A 26,508-nucleotide genomic window follows, 5' to 3' on the forward strand; every position below is an offset into this window, starting at 1 on the left:
GGGAGGGATGGAGAGGGTCAGCTCCCCTTTGGACGGGGCAGGAGAGAGGGATGGAGGGGGTCAGCTCCCCTCTAGATGGGACAGGAGGGAGGGATGGAGAGGGTCAGCTCCCCTCCGGGCGGAGTAGAAGAGAGGACTGGAGCGGGACAGCTCCTCTCCGGACGGGGCAGGAGAGAAGGATGGAGGGGGACAGCTCCCCTCTAGATGGGACGGGATGGAGTGGGACAGCTCCCCTTCGGACGGGACGGGCCGGACAGGGCCGGGAGGGAGGAATGGAGGGGGACAGCTCCCCTCTAGAAGGGCCGGGAGGGAGGCATGGAGAGGGTCATCTCCCCTCCGGGCGCCTCGCCCGCTCCGGCACGGGGGGCTGCGCCCTGTGACGAGCCCGGGCGCGGGGAGGCAGCGCGGCGGGGCGGGGTGACGGCCGCGGCTCTCATAAGGCCGGGGCTGGCGCTGGCCGAGGGCTGTTTGCCCCCGCAGCCCCCGAGCATGCAGTGCTTCCCCGGGCTGGTGCTGGCGCTGAGCTCGCTGCTGGGCGCCCTGGCGCTGCTGCAGCTCTCGCTGCACCTGCGGGTGCCGTCCCGCTACGGGAAGCACGAGGAGCGGCTGTGCCGGCCGCGGGGCCGGCTGCCGGCGCGCTGCGCCTGGTTCCTGCAGGAGCTGCCCTCCTTCCTGGTGCCCGCGCTGCTGCTGGCGCTGCGCAGCCCGCCCCGCCTGGAGCCGCTCGGCTGCCGCCTCCTCTGCTGCCTCTTCTGCTGGCACTACTTCTACAGGTACCGCCGCCGGGCGCGGCTCCCGGCCGCCTCGCCCCGGGAAAACAAACCACGGGAAGCTGCGGGAGCGGGCGCAGCCGGGGCAGGTCCTGGCCGCAGCATCGCTCCCGCCCGAGCCCGGCTGGACACCCGCGCCCCGGGCTCCGCTCCAAGCGCAGGGACCGGCCGGGTGGGCATCTCTGCCCCGGCCCGACCGCCGGGGGAAGGAGCAGGGGATGCTTGAAGCAGGGGAGAGCATGGATGCTTTGAATTGTAATCTTAGGGGGAGGGAAAAAAAAAAAAAACAAAGAAAAAAAGAAAAAAGAAAAAAAGAAGAAGGTTTCGCTAAGTTGAAGCAAAGGTTTGGATAAAACTCATCCAAATATTATGTAAAGGCAGATAGGAAGCGCGTGTTGCGGGCAGGAGCAGCGCCGCGTGTGCGGCGCCGGGAGCAGCGGCGGCCGAGCGCGGCCGTGGGAATGCGCGCGAGGCTGGGCGAGAGCAAATCCAGGGAGCGCCGGGAGCGCACGGGCAGAGCCACGGCACCTGAGCTGGTTCTTTGTGCTCAATTCCTCATCCCCGCTCTGCCACCGAAGTACCGATTTGTGCTGGTTTTTTGGTTTTTTTCCTTTTCATATATTTTCTTTTTCGAAACCTGGTCTTATCAGAGTCAACAAATGCTGTAACTCTAATTAATTCTGTATTTACTGATCAGGAGCTCAATAAATAGTAGAGTTTCTATCCAGTGTTGGTGATAACTTTGAAGAGTTACTACAGCTGTCACCCAGTTCTGCAGTCAGTGGGACTTGGTTCTGGAAAATATCACTGGAATCCATCTTCTGCTCCACTTCCATTTTCTGTGGAGTTCTTTCATGAGAAAGTTGAATTTTGGTTATCTGTTTATGGAAAAAAAAAAAAAATTATTCACAAGTGGCAAGTGCATGTGAAAATGTTATGCCATTGTGTAGTAAAGAGCAATGTAACTTCTGAGGCAAAACCTTGACTTGATTTGCCATTTTCCACCACCATTCCTATATCTGCTTTTTTTTTGTTTTGTTTGCTTCATAGAAATAGAAAACATTATTGTAATATTTGCTCAGAAATTATTATTTGCTACTCAACCAAAATCAATATATTGAAAATCCAGTTGCAGTATCTCTACAGATAGTTTAGGGGTAGAAACTCAAGGCTGTTCTGGAGAAATTTTAAACAGAGAATGGTTTACATTGCTAACACTATTTTAGACGTGTGTTTGTTATCACTCCCATTGCCTTTGCTGCAGGAGTCAGCTCTAGGACACACCCGTAACATATTCGCTTCCAGAAAGCAATATGTATTGATTATATGTAGTTATACAGAATGTAGTTTAATGCATTCTGTTATCAAGAATTTCTGATTGTTTGAGAAACACAACTATCAAAGAACACCACTAGATGACTGAAAGAAATATCACTGTACCAGTGATAGATATCTACCTATTGACTCTGTGGCTTCTTTTCCAAATTTACTGTTGGACTTACACAAAAGCTCTGTGTTTTCACACATTTTCTTTCCCAGACAGTTCAGGGATCTTCTCATCTTCTCGCTGGAATTTCCTTCTTCTCTTGTAAAAGTAAAAGCCCTCACTTAACCAAGTCTGTATAAAACTTTTCTTTCTAACACAGCATGTTACTCCAACATTATTCTCACAGGCTGCAGCCCCTTCTCACACAAGCCATTCTGACATTCTGCTCACTCAATTAATATTTGAAATGTTGTTTTAAATATTAATACTCTGCTAAATGTTAAAAAAACAGCAAAACCACAAAATATGAATTTTTCTGGGTTTTGCCTGAAATACTGTAGGACAGGCAGGTTCTTTGAGGGATCCTTGGTAGAATGATCTATGGCCATATGGTTATGTTTATGATTAGAGCCTTCTTGATAGCATGAAAATTTTAACAATCAGCTAATTGTTATCTACAATTTCTAGCAGATAGGATAATTTATTGTTACAGAGAATTTTTTAGCCTTTAGCATATCTTACAGTTAAACAGAATTTCTGCAGCTTTCTTCTTTTCCAGACTTTTTAGCTACCTAGAATTTTTTAGTCCTTAGACCCTCTGAAGGTTGGGTCAAATTCTTAGCAATCAGTAAGTGGCACAATAACTGTAATCTGGATTAAGCCTTTAACTAAAAGAATGGGATTTACTCAGTCCTTGGAGGAAAACGACAATGATGGAGGAGACATCCCTGACCTCTGGGCATTCACAAGTTTTGCCATCCAGAATCAGCTGCAGTCTAAACCCACCTGCAGCTCCTGGATTTTCTAAGGAGTACCTCATGGGAATTTAGGCTTCCCTGTTCCATGCTGAGTGCCACCACATCCTGGTGACAATGCTGGTGGGAAAGCTGTCTTATTGCAGAACTGAAAAAGGGGTGGAAAGAGTGCACTTACATATTATGTGCACTTGCATATCATGGCTGTTTGTCTATAAAACGATGCTGAATAAATCATATTACCAAGGGGTACTGGTGGCACTGCATTAGAAAGTTCCATTGCCATACAGTGTTTGAAAAGAGGTTCAGTAATTTGACATAACAGTCAGGATCTAGTTTGACTTTTTTTGGGGGGGGTTTGTTTTGTTTTGCTTTTAGTTTTATTATCTTTACTTGGAAGAATCTAACATCAGTTTTAAGTACTTCTGTGATTAAACTTGACTGCAAGGATAATACGTAAAATGTTAAATCAATCAATAATAAAAATGCATTTACCTAATGGGTGTAGCCTACTTCATTTTCTGACTTTAAAATATTGAAATGAATAAAGGTGTTCCACTCTTAATCATAAAGATATTTTGTTAATCCACTCCTACTTTTACTACTGATCATCTGGTATCTGTACTTAAGCATTCCTCTGTGTTTGTATGAAACATTTTCTTTGCATATTATTGCATAATTTAGTGACTTCTTTCTCTCCACAGGGGAGCTTTTATAATTCCTAGCCTTGTCCCATCTACTATAGCAAACATACATGAGGAAGGGAAGTTTTCATCAGAGGTCTGCTCAAAAGGACATTGTAATCCATAATGGAGAAACACAGACTTTCAAAGCACTGCTGTGTTTAGCTGTTCTGCCTTCCTTTATCTTCTAGCCAGCTGTGTTGCCCCAGTAGCTCCTTTTTTAGACTGAAGCACATATTTCAGAGTAACTTCAAGTCTTGGTCTGAAAACCCCTGAAAATGAAAAATGCACCATTTTTAAAATGGAAAAATCCAGTGTTTTCTTTGGTAGTGTTGTCTTCTAAATTCTTTTACCCTTACTTAAACATGTTTAAAATGTATTGCCTAGATTTGAGTGGTCTTGATTTTTCTCCCAGTGGGCCTTGCTCCTTCTATTCACCCTGTGCTAAATTAAAGCACTCCCTAGTGTCCTTCAGTATTCTCTTACCATGATATCACTTACACAGCACTGGATCATGTTTTAATTTGCTTGTTACAGAGCTGTCAAGTCCTCTGTCAGCATCAGTTTGATCCAGATAATATAGAAGCACGTGATCGTATTTATGCTGAAGTACATGATGTTGTATTTATGCTGAATTTATGGGTTTGTGGTGGATTTATGCCAGATATAGGGGAACAGACATTTCCTGATCCGACACAGAGTTAGAGTAGTGCAGACACATGATACTTCATCCGACATGAGGTTGGTCAGGATAAAATTACCTTTCCATAAATTTAGGAACAGGTTTAAGCCACCATAATTAACTTGTCCTGCTTTTGGACATGTTGTCAAATAGCTACAATAATTTTTTTTATTTCAACTGAGGTATCGTAAACTAGATTTATTATATCACTGAACCACAGCAGACCCTCAATGCAAGACTTTTTTTCCCCTCTCAGTCCTCAGATAATTTCTGTGGCTTTTTTCCCCTCTCCTTTTTTTTCTGTATCCATTTTAAAATGAAGACATCAGTGTGTGATGTATGACACAGTGCCAGAGTTGTAGTAGCATGCCTAGAGATTCCTGTTCCGCCATCCTACTCCGATGTTTACAGACTGGGAGAGCACTCTTCTGTTTGGAGTCATAGAGGGACATCCTATGTTTCCAGGCTACTTAGAACACTCTGGAGCTGGTGTAACCTGGATTGTAACCAAGGTTACAATCTATTGCTCCTTAGGAGTGGTTTTCGTTTATATCACTGTATCTCCTTCATTTTTAAATAACTTTTCTATATGGGCATATTGCTTAGAAATGCTGTCCTGCTCACATCCATATTCACTGCTTGTCTAGAATTTGTGCCAGCTTAATCGGTAGTAATTTTGTATTTATTATCAGGTTCTTGAGGATTATGCTGGAGTGTTGAAGGGACCACCCTAATACTGTTCTGGAAGCTGGGTTAACGCTGGTGGTGTCTCATTGACAAGGACTTTAGAGAACCTCTCTGCTGGCCTGCAGGAGTCCTGTGAGCAGCTCTGGCAGGGGCTGTGCCCCATCCAGCCCACTGCTGGCAGGGAAAGGAGATGGACACCCGGGTGGTGAGTGCTGGCCAGAGAGCCATCCCTCCCCAGGGCTGCCCGGAGCAGAGACTTTCTGTCTGGGAGGATTCGGGAGGGAGGGGATGGAGCCGGGAGACCTCCCCTCCATCCTGCCTTGCCCAGTGGCCCGTGGGGAGCCGTGGGAGCAGAGCGCTCCCTGCCTTTGTCTGCCACCGCTAGGCAGCAGCCTCTCTCTTTGTGGCTTTCAGGAAGGGATGAAGAGGGATGAAGGCAGCTGCTGCTGCTGCTGCTGCTGCTGAGGAGAGGACAAGGAAGGGAGGAATCCCGGCCCCGGCCTCTTTGGCTGCTCTCCCGAGTTAGCCAGCTCTTTGTGCCTCAACGAGCACTTTATTAGCACAGCATGGAGTGAATTTCGTCAAGTTCAGATGCTCTCTGGTGCTAAAGATAACATTCTTTAAATCAGAATTATTTGGAATCTGAAAAAAAAATCGAATTCTGAGTTTTCACGTCTGTTTCCAGTAAGCTCATAGCATCTTCACTTTCCCAGGGTAGGTTCTGTGGTTGCAGGGGCCTCCAAAAGTGATGGGGTGGGAAGGTAGAGAAAAGGAAGAAGTGAGAAGAGAAATGACTGCCAAGCCTGCCATCTGTATATGGAATCTCTGTGGAAAGCTGGTCATGAGCTGAAAATGATGAGTGGTGTAAGATGTAAGTACAGGAACACTTCTTGTGATAAATGACTTACACATATTTTACTTTGAAATGCAGTTTGTAATACAGCCTTTCCTGCTGGAGGGGCCGTGCTGGGAATGCCAGCAGAAGCCCTCAGGTGGCGAGGAGAAACCCATTTGCTGCCCTTCCATTTTGCAGTCCAGCTTCAAAACCAAAGGTGGGAAACACAACATGCAGCAATGAGAGGAAACCTTTGTGATCCAATCCCACATAATTCTTCATGCTGCATTTCTCTCGCCAGTGAGGCAGATAGGGTGGTGAGGGAGCAGAGGAGATGCCACCATGCACAATAGCAGCAGGGAAGGCCTTGTCACACTGATTTATAAGATAATCCTGAAGGCAGAGGTGTAAAAGACAGGGTGCTGCATTTGCCCCTCCTGTGCTGCCCTTAATATCTGGGGCACGAGCAATTTAAAGAGGCGTTTCAGTTTCAAAGACCACCTAGAATTACATTTACTTATATATTTTCTTCTCTTGCAACTTTGTTTTCAATCAAGTCAAATCTTTGTTTTCCATTTTATTCAGTTAATATATTAAGAAACCAAATAAATGAAAAACAATGCTGTTTTCATTACTGAAGTCAATCTGAGAGACAGTAAGTAAGGCTGCTCTTTGAGATGCAGCTGGACTCCAGACTCTGCTTGGAGGTGACCCATTTGGTGTGCCTGTAGTTGGTTTTCTACAAATTTATATATTTCTAAAGAGATCAGGAAATGCAGAATTTCGTGGCAAGAGAATGGGAAATGAGGAGCATTTGAAAACTACATCCTCACATAAGTTTTTAACACTTCTTTTGGCCAGTTTCCCTCTTTCTAGAACTAAGCTGGGGGGAAGAAAGAAAAAGGCTCTTGCTCTCCCCTGCTCTGCAGAATGCAGTGCCTGCCTGTGCTGCCTGGCTGGTCAGGCAGGTGCTGTGTTTACCTGGACACACCTGGACTGGCCCTTTTTTCAAGTAGGAATACCTGCTTGTGATCAGTAAGAAAAGCAGCTCAAGCCTCCAGAGAAATGCTGAAGGATGGAGGCTCCAAATGAGTAAGTAATTTATAAATTAATATGCTCATAATTTTTAGAGGTATTCTGCATTAGTTCATACAGAGTTTTAGTTATGTTTTTTGAAACATAAAGTGGACAAACAGAAATTAGATTAAGTGTGAATGATATTTATATATTTAAGTGGTACTCTCCTTGCTAGTAGTGAATATAACCAGACCAGATAATAACCACCAGGTCAAATAGATCCAATCGAGAGATTTTTTTTTTTTTCCACAGAAATAGTTACTTTATCTTTTGGTCTTAGAAAGTCACCATTATTAAGTGTCAATAACTGAAGACATTTCTATTGTTGACCTCTTACAACCTCTATAATTAATCTCCCAATACAAAATCTGCAGGTATTTGACAAGTAACAAATCCTGTTCTCTTTTCCTTCACCTTGATGCTTTGGAATAGACCCTGATCAGATTGCTTTTGGCTTTCACCAGCTACACAGTAGCACATTTGCATCCTCTCTCCTGCTGTTTGGCCTTGGCAGTAATTCTAGATCTGTCAGCAATACCCCTAACAGAGGCTGGCCATTTGCTGTGCCTCTTCTATGTATTCCTTGCTCCCCAGGCATCCCAGTGCATTACAGTAATGCTAATATATAATTTCTTCTCTTCTGTGAAAATACTGGATTCATTGCTATTTTTATCCAGGTTCCTCAGATTAATGTATTAATAGCCAAGAAAAGCATCTCTTCATATGCTTTGCCTCAGAATTGTAAAATGCTTATGTACCTAGAAGTGGTGTGGAGTTTGCTTCCTTGCAGCCTTCTCTAGCATTATGAAATATCTTCATAAATCTGCTCTCAGAATACTATCTGATTGCCTTCCTAACAATTAGCACAAATAATCCTATCTATACACTCTCTTCCCAATGGAAAGTGGGCTGGCATTACCATTGTTTTTGCCCAGCCCAAATTATATCCGTGTGATTTTTCCTTTTGTCTCTTGGTTTGGAAGATTTTCTGCAGAGATAACTTAAGAGTTTATCTTTCTTCACTTCTTTTCAAGACAACATGCCTCTTAGGAGTATCTCTGTATCAGATGCTAATTCACTTTTGCTGCTTTGTTATTACCAGGCAGCTTTAAATGCACTAAGGGGTATTCATGCCTGTTCTGAGACCTCGCTGCTGCTGTTAATTACAAAATGACTTGGTGGGTGTCAGTGCAGCTGCTCTGCAGTGAACTGTCCAAACTGCAGTCCCAGGGCAGACACCTGAGTCCCAGCCACCAGGACATCACCAAGGCACAGGAAGGTTGCCCAGATCTCCCCTGTGAGAGGTTTGAGCCCACTGAGGAACTTAAAGCACTTGCTATCCTATGAGCTCAAATCCTTTAGGACAATAACATTCTGAGCTCCAAACCCCACTGGGCTTTGGTAAGACTGGCAAAGATCTGGTAAAGATCTGGATTTGCATCACCACATTCCCGGCGTTGATATCAGAAAAGCAGAGTTATAAAGGATTATACTAAGACAGAGAGAGAAAAAAAATATATACAAGAGTTTCTGTAAATGTTTTTTTATTTGAAAATAGTAATGTTTTTACCAAAGAAAAAAAGTATTTGTTTTAATCATGACATGTCTGTAGTATTCCCTTATTTGGGCTACTCTTTTATTTCCTAGTCTTTTAAGTAGGAAATAAAAACCAAAACTTTAATCATGACATGTCTGTAGTATTCCCTTATTTGGGCTACTCTTTTATTTCCTAGTCTTTTAAGTAGGAAATAAGGAAATAAAAACCAAAAGAAAAGTGTTAAGGTCCACTCCATATGCCCAGTGGGAAATTTGTGATGGATCTTGCTCCTTCAAGAATCTGATTTTTCAGATCCTTCCACAAATCTGATTTTTGAAAATTTCTTATCATAGTAGAAGCAGCCACTAAGGAGGAAGTAGGACTTTCATATTAAGCCAATAAATATTGTTTGACAAAAGGATACACTTAAACAGCCCCTTTGTGTACTCAAAATCTTGTATAATTAAGGAATTTGCCAGTTTTATGGAGCTCCATTTAGAAAAATAAAATCGTGAAATAACCTCCTAGTAGTATGATTATAAATCAGTGTCCATCCCAGACACTGCACATTCCCTTGGTGTAAGTTATATTCTTGGTATCTCCTTCAAAATTAATTTTGGGCAAGAAGAGTTATGATAAAGAAATACTTTCAAACTTAAATTAAGAGACAATTCTTAATTTATACATCTCGCAAGTGTTCTTCTCTGCCCAGAAGTCGATTTAAATGTGGCAGGTGAATTGTTCAGTAGGGTGATCCTTACTGAATTTGGTCAAATAATTAAATTCATATACATCTACCCCATTTAAATGTAAGAGCTGTGTTCCTCTTTCCTGATCACTCAGCTGACAGTCTAATGATTTTTGCAACATCTCATTGGTAGCTGTGTTCCTCTTTCCTGATCACTCAGCTGACATTCTAATGATTTTTGCAACATCTCATTGTTATAACAATAGCAATGGGATTGTTTTGTTATAAAACAAACAAACAAAACCAAAACAAAACAAAATAACAACAAAAACAAAAAACAAAAACAACAACAGCAAAAGAAACCCACCACCACCAACAAAAAAATACAAACCAAACAAACAAAAAAAACCCCAGCCCAAACAACCCAAGTAAAATATTAGTTAAAATATTCCATGTAGGAAAATGAGAAAAGGCAACTCATAAGAAGAAAAAACAGTTAATTTTTATACAAGTCCAAATTTATTTTAAGAACCAGCTAAATTCTACATTAACTGTGAACTTTTGAAGCACCAGTTACTACTGTATTAATACCTAAGGATGGGCAGAAAGTTTCACCATTCCTAGGAAGGTGTATCCAAATGTGACCTTCAACAACAATGAAAAAAGGTCCTGTTTGAAGGAAGCTGGCTTTGACCTCCTCCTTCCTAACTACTCTTTAAAAACATGTAATACAGTAGCAACACCCACAGCCAGCTTTAGCCAGGTATAAAATACCATTTTCCTTACAACAGTGCTAGAGTTCAACTTAATCCAGCACCTCCCATGCTGGGAGACTGCCTCCCAGAAATGGCTCTGGAAAATGTCACCTTACCAAAGCTGTCTTCAAAGAGATGTGCTGTCTGCTAGAGAAAGAGGGTTTGCTAGGGGAGATGCTAAGGAACAGATCAGTTCCCAGGCAGGACTTTGCTGAAGCAGATCCTGAGGCAGGGTGGTGGCTTGCAGCTCTTTGGCACACGGGGGAAGATGGGCTGGGTGACTTTCCTACAAAGATGACTTTCCTACTACCTTGATCTAGGTAATCATGCCATCATTCAAGGTGGGCAGGAAGGCTACAGAGAGCTCTGAATAAGTTAGCTGGGCTACCCAAAGAAGTATAGTAATGCTAGCATGGTCTCCTGCTAGAGATGCACGTGCAAATACCTCCAGACATTGTGTCCTAAGCAAACCTTCCAGTGACTCCTGTCACACACCTGGGTAGGACAGTGCATGGACCTCTATTAAACTTCTACTGCTCCTGAGAACAGGAGAGGAAGAAATGTTGAGAAATGACAGAGAGGAAGAAAAGTACTTGCATTACGCCATTGAGGGTTTTTTTGCCTGTTTGCTTCTCTTTAGAACCTTAAAAAAAGAAAAAAAAGAATCATTAAAGCATTCACATTTTAAAACTTGGCCCAGATTAAGGTTGCTAAAGTGAGACATGTCTCAGACTCTTCCTAGGGAAAGCAATTTAAACTTGGCGGAGTTGTCTGAGAAGTGCATTTGTATCTGCTCAAACACATAAAGGTCGTAAGCTAACATTTTTAGAGTCTGTTCCTCTGGTTCAGCTGAGGCTACAAGCAGGACCACAGAATGTGAGCCTGCAATCCAGCCAAGTACGCTCTAGGCTGGCACTGTAGGGACAGAGCAAGGCTTTTCTGGCTGCTGGGATTATCAACAGAGAAGAACTAGTCTCCTAGCTGGAGTTCTGGCAACATGGATTAGGAAAAATACAACCTGTCTTGAATGCAGAGAAATAAAAACCACTGTGAGGCTTACAGTCAGGGCTAGAAGAGACAGAAATGTCAGCTGAAAGAGCACAGGAAGGGACAAGTAGGAGAGTTGTCAACAACAGCTAGGGCAGTAGTGGGGCAGGAGTGAGAAGAAATGGGAAGGAAAAGGTCATGATGTGAGAGGGCAATATTCAGGTATCAAGAGATGATGCTGACATTACGCTGAGTGATTCACTCAGCAGCTTTCATTGTCAGGAAATCTTTTGACATATTTTGCCAGGAAACAGACGATTGTGACTCAGAATCAGCCCATGGCAGTTTTTCTTTAGGGAAACAAAAAAGGCTTCTAAGTCCTCTGATTATTTTAATGTAAGCACAAACTCAGGATCTGACCTGGCCACTTCAAATTTTGCTCCTCTCTATGCGTATGTACTGCCATGAGTGCCATGAGATCATAGAGGTTCAGTATGTTGTCTGAATATAATCTGACCAAGATTTAATGTTGAAAAAGGATAGATGATCAATTGTCTGTCTTCCTTTGGTCATTTCTCCGGCCCACAGGGGCAATTTATGGAAAATAATGACACTTGATCTGATAAGTGCAGTTGTAAGAGCACAGATCTGTGCATCCTTGGATTTTTATGTAGACACATCCTGTGCCAGTTTTTATGTAGACACATCCTTCTGTTCTGCTCACGATCTCAGCCTCTGTGAACTCTTAGAACTCTGCTCCAGTGGAGTGGGGAACTTTTTGAAGTGCACAGCATAGTGTCTGATTAAGTTACTCTGGCATGTATTTTGCACTTTTGGCAGACTCCCACAGTTTAGCAATAGGAACAAAGTGATCTGTTTTCATAAATATCAAGTGATTATTTCTGAAGAAGAAAAGAGGGAGATACCTTTGGCTGGCTAAGGTTTTGACGCACTATTGTTTAGATAAAACAACAAATATTCTCATAACCTCTAAGTACTGTTGCCCTTTAGATACTATCAAGCAGTGGAGGTAATCATGAAGCACTGTGAGATCTGCACATTTGTCATCACCACAATCCATCTAGTCAAGTTGAACTTTAATCCCCATACAAGTTGTCCTGTCCTCTAATCCCCATGAAAGCACAAATCTGGACCAAGTTTAATTAGGGTTTCAACTGTGATAGCTGGCCTGGTGCTGAGTCCATCAGAACCTCTCTCTGACTAAAATAACACTATGTTCCCACTCCCAGGCAGTTCCTGGCCACATACAATCCTCAAGTTTTCTTCTCATTCCTGATGGGCATTTGTCTAGTCTGTCCTTAACAATTGCTGCTTATTGAGTTTCCTAGTATGTTCCAATGCCTCACTGTCTTTCCCTAATATCTAAGCTGCATTTTCTATACACCTGTTCAGGCCTGTTGCTTCTTACTGTGCTCCCAGTAGACGAGGAGAATGCTTGACTCTTTTCTTCTTTGCAGGAGCTTTTTATACAGTTGCCAATTGTTATGATGCAGATGTTATGACTGGTTTTCTCTTAGTTATTTTAAACAGCCCTGAGTCCTTCAGTCTTTCCTCACATCACACTTCCTAGACCACAGCTGTTTGTCTTTGGGCTGCTTCCACTTTGTCGTTTATAGAGAGCTGGACAGAGTATCATTTAAGCTCCTACTAGCTCCATGCAAAGGGGAAAGATTACCTCAGGTATCTCCAACAACACATTTTAACATTTGCCTTTTTCAAAATAGCCTGACATCATTTGCTCATGCCCAGTTTGCCATCTACCAGCATGCCCTCTCCTATCGAGCCCATTTTTCAGTTTGTCTTTTACATTTGGTCTTAGTTAAGTGTAGTATTTTGCCATTGTCTTTATTGAATTAAATAAACCGTTTTAAAATTATCAGACAAGTATTTCAAGACTATTCTAAACTCTGGTCTTCATTCTTGGTGTGCTCAGCATCTCTCAAAGCTTCGTCAGCCACAAACATTGCAAATATTTTTTTCCCCCAGAGGCATAATATTAATGAAAAAACTGAGTAGTACCAGAAGAGTCTTTTGCAGAACCTCCCTCAAAAGATCTTTCTAGTTTGATAGTAAACAATTGGGAACTATTCCTTGATATAATCTTTCAATCAGTTTTGTAGCCACTTGACATCCTCTAAACCAGGAAACTCCAAGTTACTTTTATAAGTAACATGTGAGACGGTGTAAAAAATCTAAGGACAAGACACAGGACATTGTCTGCTCCTACCATCCCTCTCTTATGGTATATCCAATTTATGTCAATTCCTTCACTCAACAAACCTACTTCATGAAAATAGGGTTACCTAAGTCACATATGGAAGTGAGTCCTGTCCCCTGTTGTTACAAACACACAGGGCTCTGAGTCAAAGAGGCTCTTACAGGTGTTACTGCCCAGGCTGCACATTCTGCACTCCCCTGACCTGGCTGTGTGGTGTCTGAGGACAAACTGTGAGTTTGTAGGGGATGGTACTGATTTCAGCAGGGATCTCTACAGGGGACATATTCCCTTTGCTCTATTAGCTCCACTTCACCTTCTTTGGCCATGAAGGAGAAAAGTACTTTTTTTAAAAATCCCCATCTTTCTGACGAATATGCCAAATTTGGGAAGGGATGGTGAGAAATATATTAATATCTGGTTCATCTGGCTCTTGTTTTAGTTGCTTTTGCTTAAGGGCAGTTAATCCATCCTTCCCTTTGTTTAGTTCAGCTCTCATTCTGATCTCCTTTCCACAATACAAACAAAAATGAAAAACATAAGTGGCTGGATAATAGCAAATGAAAATAAAATAATATTTAAAATTAAGAATATTTCAAACCTATTTGGTATTTAAACCAAGTCAGAACCATTTAAGAAACAAATATGCTGGTATAAATGTATACTGAGTGTGATTTGCTGATGGATTGTGACTTGCAGAGGCGGCTTGATAGTGCACCAAACCCAGCAGTTCTGTTCTTGGTCTCCCTTTAGAAAATGCATAATTACTGAACTACAGTGTTTTGATCCTATATCTGCAAAACCAGCATGATGCTTTTCATTATCAAATGCCTTTTTACCAGAAGAATTCTCCTTTGTTGGTTCTGTCTGGATGCTGGTAGTCACTGGGAGACACCAGATTTTCTAGTGACATTTTCAGAAATAATGGAAGAAAACCAAGAGGAGTAATGAAGTAATTTATAAACAAAATTACAAAACACTTTTGAAACCTGGCCACTGTTGCAGTGAATTTAGAAAAGGAAAAATTTTTGCCTTGGAGTCAAGCCTACACAATTATTTTCTACTAATTAAAACCAAATACCCTTTTAAAGTTCTTATTCCTTTCCTTTTTCCTAATTTGTTTTCCAACCACTTATATTTCATTAAATATAGCACATCTAATAATATCTGTATGCAATGTGAAGAGGACTAAGCTTTACCTATAAACTGTATTTATCCTTCTTACTTTACATGGCACTTACTTAAATGGACAGCATGCTAACAATTTATATCAATCAATGAGGCATTACTGACTAGTTCTAGCTGGTCACAATGACTAGTTCAGGTGTTTATAATGTTGGAACTGAGTATTACATAGCACAGACTCCTTAAGATTAAATGCATCATGTTGGTTTTTTTTCCTTCAATAATTGACAGTGATACAGAAGCACCATTTTTTAGCCTTTTCCATCAGATACACATGCTTTTGAAAATATTTTTTTCCTATAACCTCCCTTGATTCAAAGGCAGCTGTAAGAAACTATGCTTTCCTGACCTGTCGCCAAGGTTTCAACCTGAAATCTCTTTTTAGCTCTGTGGCCACAAGTCAAGTGCAGTTGCTGGTTCCTTTGACTGTTCTGCAAGTGCTGTCATCCATGGTGTCAGCCTTCCTAGCACAGCAAGTACCACTCTGGAGCTTTACTCAAAAATGCTGGTGTTAAGCAACTGCTAATCTATTCTAAGGAGTTTATCATCTTTGAGATGTTCAGTTTGTAGAAAATGTTAGATGAGTCATGAGACATTATGAAACCCTGAAGGTATCATGCTGGATTAGAGCAGAGGTTCCTTCACAGTCAGCACTCTGTCTTGGCAGAAGCCAGAGTCAGATCACTCAAAACAAAATGCAGTAAATGATGGCCAATTGTCCTCAGCAGCTGCTACCTTCTGCCTCTCTTCAATGGAATATAATCTATCCCCTGAAACATAAGAATTAATATTTATTCCAAATATTTTTCTTCTCTTTATTAAAGAATCTGCCTTTGTCTGTAATTTCTGATTATCCTCCCTCTCCCAGTCCTACCCAGCTCTTTACTTCAGTGTTTTTTTCTATATTACCTTTAATAGAAATCTCGTTGCATTCAACCTAACTTCCTTTCAGTATCAGGACGACTGTTGGTCACAGCTATTCAGCTCTCCCAAATAAATTATTTTCTAGTATTGTGTGTTATTTCTCGTCTGAAATAAGTTTATTCTTATAAGTCTTTAGTACAAGTTCAGCAGCCCCCAGGGTTCAGTATGGCAGTCACTTACAAGTCTCTTCTCATTTTCCCACTGAATCCTACTGCATTTCTGATGGCTTTGCATTAAATCAGTGCTGCCCAGACTTTCTCTTTCCCATTGCCTTGCTTCTCAAGAACACCTTGAAACCCCGTTATGGTGCCATGTGTCTCAGGGTTTCCTCCGTCCTTCTCCCATCCTTTGATCAGTTGTGTGCCTTTATCTCTTGCCCGAGAAAGATGAGTCTGCTCCTGCCAGAAGTCTTCATCAGCCCTGGATCTGGCACTAAAAGACCACAAAGAAAGACTGTCCCTACAATAACAGGCTTCAGGTGGGATTTATCTTGGAAATGAACCACAAATATCCCAAGGATAGTAGATTGACCCAATTTTTTTTAGATAGACTCCTCAGAAATTAACCTGATATGGCAGGTTTAGTATTGTTTTATACAATTGATTATATGATTTTAAATCTGTCTTTCTTATTCCTTAAATTATAGCCATCAACATTTGTCCAAAGATCTTTGGAGGAACATGGAAGTAGGGTATTGCATATGGAAAAATATTGCTGTCTTGGAAAAGAGAGTTCATTCCAACTTTGTTTTTGTCACCACTAGATAGATAAATCTGCATGATTAAAATAAAAAGGTAATTCTCTTGCTCCCCTCACTGACTCTGTTCAATGATTTAAGACGAGCTTCCAAACTGGGCCACAGTCCAGGAAGTGATCACAGTTACCTGATGGTTTCACATTGTCCCAGTGATGCAGGGATGCGGAACATCCCTGCTCCAGTCAGGAGATGCGCCCTGCAGCTTGGATCACCCAGTGGCACTCACAGCCCTTGCACTGGTGGGCTCCTCAGGCAGCTCTGGCTGGGCATCAGCTCCAGAAAAAGAGCTCAGCACCTGAATTTACAGTTTCCTTGCACCAGGAGATGAGACACAGCTGCAGTACAGAAAAGAGGTGTAGCTGTCTGTCCTGCCCCTGCAGTGGCAGAGGCTGGATGGGCAGTGCATGGTTCCTGCCTCCTGGCATTGCTGGTGTGTCCCCTGTGTGCAGCCCAGATTTTGTTCCTGACAATGTGACAGAGTATGTCCCACTGTGCAGACCCTAACAAAAGGGACATGGTCCACCCTGAACAGTACAAGTAGCTGCTAACAACCTACTTTTCCTCTAAATATTCCTGGCTGATGATGTTCTCAGTCTGTTGCAGAGTAGGTGGGGAAGGGAAAGGTAAAGCATCTCAGGGTAGGATGTTTGAGGAGAGGAATATGACAGGTGAGGAGTTTCTACCTGCATTGTGATGCTGGGACATCTGTAGATATCATGATGAAGGAGGGTTAAAATGCTTAATTTTGCTTTTGAAAGTATTTTGGAGTATTTTCTTTTATTTTCCCTTTAAACTGATAGCAAATTAGCCTGCTGCTTGGAACTGAACATTTACCCATCACATTTGTTTTAACCCAATCTGGGATAACTGAAAATTTTTAATTGGCCATAGGAAAATTAGGTGCCAGATTGTGTCCTGATGTGGACTTGACAGATTTCTCCTATAAATATCCAGTGAGATATTTGAGTTGTGTGTAACACAACTCAAAACCAGTAAAAGTTTAAAATTACCTCAGAGTGCATTTAACCTACAAATAACCTACAGAATGGGGCTCAGAAAGTACGTGCAGACTAATCAGCAGCAGATGTCTTTAGGACATCTAATTTGGCATCCATAACTCTCCAGAATAATTAGAGGCTTTGTGTAAGGCACCACAGCCACCCCACATAGAAGTCCATCATGTTTGTGAATGACCTGAGCCTTTGTCCAAGTGGTCAGGTATGCTAAGGGTGCCAGCAGCTCTCTAGTAATGTGATTCCAGTGACAACTATGGTGTTAATAGTTGGTGCAAAGAGAACTGGTCTGTGTAATCTCCCCAGGTTTGGACACCAATCTTGTCAATCTGTGCACAAGAAAGATGGAAAGTAATTCCATGGTTTGATAGCAGGCCAATCCTTTCACATCTGACTGGTGGTTAGTGTAACAAAAATCACAAGGTTTTTGTTATCACCTGAGATACAGGTATTTGTACAAATTTGAAATTGAAAACAACCCCATAAGGAAGGAGGTGCAGCAGAGCCTAGAGAGCTGTCCTCTACTTAGAGAGGTCTTTGTCTGAGAAGGTACCAGTAGAGTGGTGAGAACTGCAGACAAGACCTCAGCAAGGAGTTTTTAGGGAGTGAGAAAGGGGTTGCAACACGGGCCCTCATTTGGAGCAGGGTGTCTCACCTACTGCATGAGCCCTGCAGCAGCTGCACAGCACCCACCTGTCTGTGTTTTCCAGGCTCAGCTCAGTGTATGCATGAGCTGGGAGCTCCCTGAAGGCATCACCCTCATGGGAGGGCTTGGCTGCCCTCCCTGACCTGAGCCACCAGCCCTCCCCACTTTTTGTAGGTCAGGGTAGCACAAGCAAGGAGCCAGAGCAGGTGGAGCCCAGACCATGGGAAGTGTTTCTCAGGCACCGTTTGGCACATTGGTTCATCTTCACCAGGCATTCAGGGCAGGCCCTGCCACCCAGAAAATCCCTGCAAGGACTCAGAGCATTCCTGGTCAGGAGAAGTCCGTAGCTCTCTTCTGGAAGCTGGCCAGGGTCACAAGGGATGGGCCAGGGCATTCAGACCGTGCCCCAGCATGAGTAGGACAAAGCTGGGTTATGGCCAGTGCCTGCTTTCAAGGAGAAAGGCACCACATCAGTCCTGCCCACCTTGCAATCTTTCTGCTTCCTAGGCCTTTGTTCATCCTGGTTAGACCCAGAAGAAGGAGGGCCATCCATGCTTCTGTCTGCCCAGAGGCACAGATGGGCAGAGACAGCACAAGGCTGGTGGTCCACAGGCCTGGAGGGAACCACGTGTCCTCCGTTCCTGGCACCCTTGACCCAGTTGTCTCAGGTGTGAAACACCTTGAGCTTCCAGAGTGATAAATGAGCTGTTACTGTCTGAAATACTGCATCTAGGCCCACATTTGTGAAAAGATTCCCACCTTCTGTGGAAAGAAGAGCAAACCTGTACTTTTCCTTGGTTTAGGTGAGTCTCTCCAGAGTTTTCAAGAAGCTGGACTAATACCTCTAAGATGAAATTTGATCCAATGTCAAATGATTTTCTCTTCAAAACCTGTTCTTTTGGAAAAAAATTGATGGGGAAGAAAATGAATAATGCATTATTCATTCATTTAAAAAGAAGCTGTTGGCAATGGTTTAGTCAGATATAGTGCCTTTGGCTGGTAAAGATAATAAAGGAGTAATGAATTAGTCATCAATACTGCACCAAAAGTAAAAGGTCAGATTTGTCATTGGACTAAAACCAAAAGGCCAGACTTGTTCTGTTATTCTAAAATGGTGGTCTTCAGGCCCCTTTTGGTTTTCACACTGCAAAATAGTTCCAGCAGAGCCTCAGACTCTTCCATAGAATATTTAAAACTATTAAATGTCCCTGCTTTATCTCTGTTGCTTTTTCAAATCTCATCAGCAATAGTTTGTGCACCCTAAACTAGCCATGTAGTACAATCTCATGCAGAGAATTGAATCTGGCCTCTGGATTAACAGACCCACAGAGATTTCCTTGGAGAATTTGTTCCACAACAAAGATTCTTGGATGAAATCCTGACTTGGATTGTCCAAACTGCTATGAGGCAGGATTACAGTGATGCCAGGATTTTACTACCTCAACTACTAAACAAAGCTGGTGCCTCCTGGCTCCCCTGCCATTGTACTTTTATTTTGCATGCAGATTCTTTCTGTCCTGTATGCACTTCCTGGCAGAGAAGTTTGTGGCCTCCTGTTACTGCAGGATAAGCCACCTTCAAGGGCCTATAACCTCTACAGCAATAGCAGCACCAGGAAGCAGCACGGAAACAATCAGTTTTTCTGGGACCTGAGAAACTCCTGTTTGCATCAGCTGTAAAAACTCAGAGACTCTTAAACCTGACTGGTTTTGGCAAAGGATAAAGCAGTGCCATTCCTACTTGAATCTGCTGTATAAATTCACCTCCTAAATCATTTTGTGTGGTTTGCATCATTCCTTCTTCTATACCATTTGCTGTCTTCAAGCCCACATTTGCAATTTTCACACTTTTTCTCATAACTGTTCAGGTCGAATTTGTCAATATGACTTCAAGAGCAGATCAGAATGCTAAAGCTGGCCTTGCTTACTCATAACTCCAGCATCACATTCCCAAAGGGCAAAGCCAGCAATTATTGGTAACATTACTCAAAAGAGCATTCCTTCCCATTCTGTAATAAATATGATAAATGTGATACCACTATCTGAAGAATATTTTCCATACCTCTTACGTTTTTCTTTTTTTAAAAATATTTAGCACTTCTGCATCACAGCTGCCTTAATTGCTGGAAATCTGCCTTGCTTTGGAAAGCAGTGAATACATTAGCATGCTGCTGCTTGTACTCTGCTTACTCATTTCCAGGCATAGTATGAGTTAATCTAGATTTATATTATGAGATTTTATGCCTCAGCTTGCTTAAATTGACACTTGCAACATGGGATGTGAATTACTTATCAGCAATGCTTATACACTGGTATAATGAGCAGCATCCAAAGCCCAAGAGGGCAAAAGAAAGAAATTCAGAGTGTAGATTTTTCCACTTACAGAACTTAATTTGCCAGGTAAGAAAACACTTACTCAAAATGAATATAACTTCTTTGTTTCACTCTCCCAGGGATGATATGGATTGCCCGAAGGGTCAAGGGGGATACAACTACCTGAAGCAAACATATATATAAATTAAAATTATACAAGCATCAGTTATTTGCTCACATAGATGTTAATGCTACTGTGAGCACAGGTGTTGTCTAAGAAAGCCCTGTGTGCTGTAGCTGCATGGAAATCTTGGTGTCTAGCATATTAAACTTATGGCTGTAGCTCTTCTTATTTTAAAGAAAAGCTTGAAAGCACAGAGTGGAGGCAGGGACTGGAGGTAAAGCAGCTCCCCAGGCAGGGAAAACCAGTGCTCTGCCCCTACATCAGTGTCCAAGCAGAGCAGGACAGAGCTGTTGTGTGTTAGAGATGCATGGGGGTCTCCTTCTGAGTGAAGTGGGAGAGGCTGGGACAGGAGGTTACATCTTGGGCTGTGTACTGCAGGGCTGGGAGAGCCAGAGGGGTCTCAACACTGCCTTCAAGCCCATCTGCCACCATGGGTTAAAGCCCTCAGGGATCAGGAATGTCTTCTGCATAACAAAGCTCCTCCCGATGCTCGATGCTCGTGGCACAGTAATCCTTGTTTGGAGAATCAGTATTGCAGGTGGTGCTGCCCTTCACAGACATCAGTGATGTCTGAACACCATGTCCCCGTGTCCCTCCGCAGCATCCAATCTTCCCTTGGCCCACTGGAGCATTAAATCGAGTCTTGAAATGAAAATGCAGTTTGTGGGCACAAATTCCTCATTTTCAGCAGCAAGCATAGAGAAAGGTACAGAGACATCCTCAAAGCATCAGTGAATCTGGATGAGCTTTCTAACTTCCCACCTCGGGTACAGTCCTGAAGGACCAGAAAAAGATGTGTATCTGCAGGATTTCACGTTCCAAATAAATTGCTGATCTTATATTGTTGCAGTTATTTTCAATTTTTTTGTCTTTATTGACCTATTTTCTACTTTGTGCTTTTGTTCAAGTTTTTTTCCCTACAGCAGAGAAATTGCAAATACAATGTTATCATGAGCAATGTGCTGACTTTTTTTTCTTATCTACCTTAGGACATTTATTTACCCTTTCTTCACTAGAGGCAGACCTTTCCCACTGCAATTGCTTTTCTTTGGCATGTTATTCTGTATCTATAATGGCTTCCTCCAGGGGTACTACCTGATTTACTGCGCTGAATACCCAAACGATTGGTGCACCGACATCAGATTTACATCAGGTAATTACAGCTGCAGGATTCCCAAGATCTAATCTCCAAGCAATTTGTAAGCATTTTGAATTGTGTCCTAATCTTCAGTGAACATGTGAATCAAACCTGTTGTGATGGAAATCAGCATAAGCATAAGACCTGCTTGCTGGCTCAGATAAAACAAGTAAATGTGCAGTAACTTTTTTTTTTTTTTTCCCTGCTAGGCAGCCACCTTTGAAGGTATATCATGTTATGTGTTAGTCTCAAATCACGAGCCTTGTTTTACTGACACCACTCCAGAGCCTCCTGCTGCTGTGGGCCATGGAGATGCAGTCTCTGGTGCAGGTGCATGGGCTGTGCCCTTGCTCAGCCAGAAGTGTGCAGGCAGCAGCGGCTGTGTGCGAGGGCAAGCTGTGGCTTTCTCTGCCCAGCCAGGGAGCTTTGTGCTCCATGCAGCTATTCCGAGTGAGAGAGAAAAGCAGGGCAAAACCCCAGCATGAATGAGGCTTTAGGGACAAAGAGCTCTTTTTTTCTCACGTAAGGCACAAGGGAAGATTAGAGATCATGCACAGTCTGGTTGTAGGTTAATACGATTCCTTTATATTCCGTAACTTAATAGCCTCGCTACATTTCACCCTGTAAAATCCCTCAAAGAATAACTGAACAGGAGTGGTTAGATGGCATTACAGATTTGGTACTGCACAGAGAGTGGTTTTAAATGTAAACATAGAAATGAGGATTAACATGGAGGTCTGAGGAAACATTTTGGATATGACAAGTACAAACTAACTAAGGTACTCTCTGTACCACTTCAGACCATGGATGCAAGACCAGTCTTTTCAGACAGCATCACCTACTAAAAATTCTGGACATTGTTTAGTAAGCTCTCACACATCCAACAAAGAAAACACCATATAACTTCATTTTCATGATAAATAAAATACAAATTTAATGTTAAAAAAAAAGAAAAGAAAAAATAAAATCAGCATTAGCAGTACTTGAAACACTAAGGAAAAAACAAACAGTATATTCTTCTTCTACAGACTCTTGCCAACTTTCTGTTGCTACTGGAAATGCTGAGGTTTTATCAGCGTTCAGTCTTTCATGTATACATTGTAGTGCACACACTATTTCTTTTCTTGCTTTCCCATCATTGTCAGAGCTGATTTTCTCAGTGTCCAGCATGTCACAAAGTGAAGGGCATGTCACCTGCAGACTTTCTCAATCAAATGCCTCTGATTTTTCAGTTAAATGGAATCTGGTCAATGGATGACTCTGGCCAGATAATGTCAGCATCCTTCAGCAAGTACCTGTTTTCCATCCATGCCCAAAGCTCTGTCCAGGCAGCCTCACTGGCAGTGAACGAGATGTGCTGAGATGTAGGTTCCTTTCCCAGTTCCAGTGCTGTGCTGGATAGCTTTGTGTCCCTGTGCTCCCCTTTGCTCAGCAGTAAAATGAGGGGTTTGGTACTTGCCTACAACTCAGTGCTTACTCTGAAGAAATGTGCACAGCTGTGGCTGGCTGTCATCAGCTGTGGTGGCCACGGGGTACTTTGTGTCCCCCCATGAGTAATCAATAAATGGGGAGTATGGTCACCTGGAAGTTCAGCTGAAAGTGCTCTGGTGTCACCAGTCACCTTGTCCTGTTCAGTAGCCTTCTTGGTAGCATCTTTTGACTTGAAAAAGAATCCACCCACCTCACATTATGACCCCTGTCTGTCTGCTGCAAAGACAAACCTCACCCATGAGCTTGAGCAGGGATATCTAGACAGAGCTGCCTTTCTAATCCATTTCTTGTTGGTTTCTTAGGCATCCTCTTATTTCTGCTGGGAATGGGAATCAACATTCACAGTGATCTCCTGCTGCGCCAGCTGAGGAAACCCGGGGAAGTCACTTACAAGATTCCTCAAGGTATATTCCTGTCCTCTCTTCCTTGAAGGAAGTAGGGCAGCAGAAGAAATAATGTTTTCTGACTGAATTCACAGGAGAGTGACAATAATGGCAGAGAAGCTGCTCTTGCACAGGTATTTGGTTCAGGTGCCCCCCAGGCTGCAGGGACTGCTGAGAGCTGGCTGCAGACACTCCAAGGAAAGCATCAAGAGTATCTGGAAAACATGGACTGTGAGGAGAGATTTTAGCAAATTGGCTGGTAATTCTGAGAAGATTGAAGTGGACACAGGAAGAGGATTTTAACTTTGCAAAAGGCAGCTGCAAAGAAGGAAACAGTCTTCTCCACACCCAGAAAGAAGTAGTAGTGGATCTCCTTACTGTGCAAAAGGCGGATTCAAAGTGTAAACTTTAGGGGAAAATAATAACACCAAGGTGTTGAACTGCCTTTCCAGGAAATGTCTAGCTCTGTAGAGCAACATGGATAGGAATCCAAAAATTTCTTGGGCTTGGTACTGACTCCTTCTGCTGGCTTGCTATGGATGGTGATATGTCTCTCCTAGAGTTTCTCACCTCCAATATTTACCGGCCTCTTGTAAATGTTGTGAAAATCTGAGATGCAGATTTTGCATTCCCATAGAGAGTGAAGTTGTGAAATATTTTTAGGGCATAAAAAGAACAGGCTAATGGTAATTATTATAATTTTAATCTAATAATGGTCTTTCTTAAGTTATTTTCCAAATGAAAAGAAATTATTGTGAAAGTGCTGGAAACGTCTGAGTCAGAATCCCCCTTGATTCTTATATTTATACAAGAATTTCAAGCAAGATCCCCCTTTGGCATGGCTCCACTGGCTTCAGGGAAGTACATTTAGGTTGCTGCTATGGGCTGAATAAGAAAGGGTACATATTCTGCTGCTGGCTTTATGTGAAAGAACCTTCCATGTGCAGGAGATGACTGTAAAAATTAAATATTTGGTCTGTTGCTGCAGGAGGACTGTTCACCTACGTTTCTGGAGCCAACTACTTTGGAGAAATCGTGGAATGGTTTGGTTTTGCCATTGCAACCTGGTCCCTACCCGCCTTCGCCTTTGCCTTTTTCACTCTTTGCTGCATTGGTCCACGTGCTTATCACCATCACAGGTATCAAACTGTTCCTTGCCATATGCTACTACTCCCCCTTGGAATGCAGTTTGCAAAATGCCAGGAGGACCAGAGCCAGGATTTGGGATAAAACTGAAATCTAAAGCCATGTACAGGAGGTGTATTGGGTTATTTGTGTAAGGCAGGCAGTGAGCTGGTGCCCCTGGCCTGACAGTCATGGGATGTGACCTGAGCTGCATCACTGCTTCCACCCTGCTAAAGCCTCTCCTTACTGAGCCTCGCAAACCTGAGCCTTTCCTAAAGGTTTCCCTTGCAACCTCTGCAGTCCTTTGGAATAGATATGCTCTGAATTCCTAACATTTCTACTTTAGGCCTGTTAGAATCTTAGCAGTATTATCAGTTAATGAAATAACTGGGTGTAAACAGTTTTGGAGCTGCTCTTTTGAAGAGTTACACACTGAGGTAACAAAGAAAGGCAGCTTGGAGCAGTTTTAAGGTTCCTCAGCTGATCTGTATTGAAATTGTGCAGTTTCCCTCTATGTATGCAGGTTCACTGTCTTGCTTATTTTCTTTCAGGTACTATCTCAAGACATTTACGGACTATCCAAAATCAAGGAAAGCCTTGATTCCTTTTGTTTTTTAATGATTGAAATATGGACTCTTTCTTTTGTTTTTATAGGATTTTTTTTCCAATTCGTAGTTTTAATGCTAGGTCTGACTATAATTAATTGTACAGATGATGTCCCAGGATTGTAACAGACAAGGCGGTAATTTGGAATGGAAGCTTTTATCTTAATTAGAGGGGAAATTGCAGGTAGTTGTGGGCAAAAGGACTCCCCAAAAACATATTTGCTTCTCTGTGCAGTTCTATCTATGGCAAATAAATATGTACCTGCATTGACATCAGAAAAAAAAGAACAAACACTGGCTAAATATTGTTGCAGAAAAGTAAAAAATAAGCCCATTACTTTGGAGAAAGTCTTCAGCAGCCACTCCAATTTATAGCACTTCTGCAACTGCTCCTTCCTGCCTCCACGCTGCAGCACTCATGGCCTCACTCTGCTGGCAGTGCCACACTTTAAACCAGAGAGGGGGGGTCTCATTTGCCCCCAAAAATTCCCCAGCCCATTATTTTTCATCTAAAAGCCATCTTAACCCCCAGAAACACAGTGTAACAGGAGGGAACTTGTGCTGGCACAAGGCTGGGCGCCGTGTGCCATGGCACAGAGGTGAGGTGAGGCGAGGTACACGGAGATGGAAGCTGGCACTCACAGGCACAATGTCTGTGTTCCTTCCTTAAGCATTACTTTCCTCACTGTCAGATGATTAATCTTCAGCCATTAGGGTTTGTTTTTTAAATGTACTTTGTTACAGCAATTGCAGTTCCATTAGCATTTCTTTTCTCTTGCAAATCCAGATCTTTTTTTTCAGAATAAAAATTTTTCCACTCAGTTGTTGTTCATAAAAAGATTTGAAATGGTGATGTGTGACAAAAAATTACAACAAATAAAAAGCTCTGTGTTGAAGAAAATGTTCTCTGACACTGGCAGTACATTTTGTCTACGGAGAATATTTTCAGATACTTTTATTAGGAAATGATGCAGAGATATTGAAGTTTTATAAACAGACATAATGCCTTTTCCTAATTTCAGGATAGTTAGGAATTTTCCAAAAAATGTCATTAACCCCCATAGGAAGAGATGTCCCCTTGGATGCTGATAGTTTTTTAGTTACCCTTTAGAGCATAAAATCTTGCTAAGAATTATGCTGAGTAGCTGACAAGAAAAAGACCAGACTGCACACATGAAACATGCTACCTGCTGTTGGAGTGATCTGATTGATTGTATGCAATTTCCTCCAAAACACAATAAAATTCATGTGAAACACAGAGCTGTGTTAGCCTATAATTTACTGTTTGCAGAAACAAGTCTCTGTGACTTACCAAGTTCTGCTCACACCAGCTTCCTCCTTCTGGACAAACCCTCCCTTCTTTGCTGATGTTATAAATCATCTTCGCTACCAGAGCAGAGTAGCCAGCTGAGGCTGGCTCCCACTGCACAGTCCCTCTGCAGCCCACAGGAGAGCCATGTGTAGGCAAAGGTAAGGGAGGGAGAAAATAAGATTCAAGCAAAATTGTTGCTGCATGGGATGAGAGTTTCTACATTAGCACCACAAACGTGTTTTCCTTTGGTTGCCT

The 26,508-nt window shown here is 42.5% G+C and overlaps 1 protein-coding gene across 1 annotated transcript; it reads left to right on the forward strand.

Moving 5' to 3' along the window:
* Positions 1-474: 474 nt before the first annotated feature.
* On the forward strand, positions 475-25,021 carry SRD5A2 (steroid 5 alpha-reductase 2). The gene is made up of 5 exons (XM_039697662.1): positions 475-773; positions 21,189-21,352; positions 23,131-23,232; positions 24,200-24,350; positions 24,888-25,021. Exons 1-5 carry the CDS (start codon positions 490-492, stop codon positions 24,952-24,954), a joined length of 768 nt encoding a protein of 255 aa, XP_039553596.1. The 5' UTR covers positions 475-489; the 3' UTR covers positions 24,955-25,021.
* Positions 25,022-26,508: the final 1,487 nt, after the last annotated feature.

Source organism: Passer montanus, unplaced genomic scaffold, assembly GCF_014805655.1.
Source record: "Passer montanus isolate IOZ18808 unplaced genomic scaffold, ASM1480565v1 scaffold12, whole genome shotgun sequence".
Classification (NCBI taxonomy): domain Eukaryota; kingdom Metazoa; phylum Chordata; class Aves; order Passeriformes; family Passeridae; genus Passer; species Passer montanus.

Bases quoted from the DNA above. Each gene is read 5' to 3' on its own strand.
- SRD5A2 (XM_039697662.1), top strand. From the start codon at position 490: ATGCAGTGCTTCCCCGGGCTGGTGCTGGCGCTGAGCTCGCTGCTGGGC. The intron at 23,233-24,199 runs GTATATTCCTGT...CTGTTGCTGCAG, and splicing joins CACTTACAAGATTCCTCAAG to GAGGACTGTTCACCTACGTT. The intron at 24,351-24,887 runs GTATCAAACTGT...ATTTTCTTTCAG, and splicing joins CGTGCTTATCACCATCACAG to GTACTATCTCAAGACATTTA.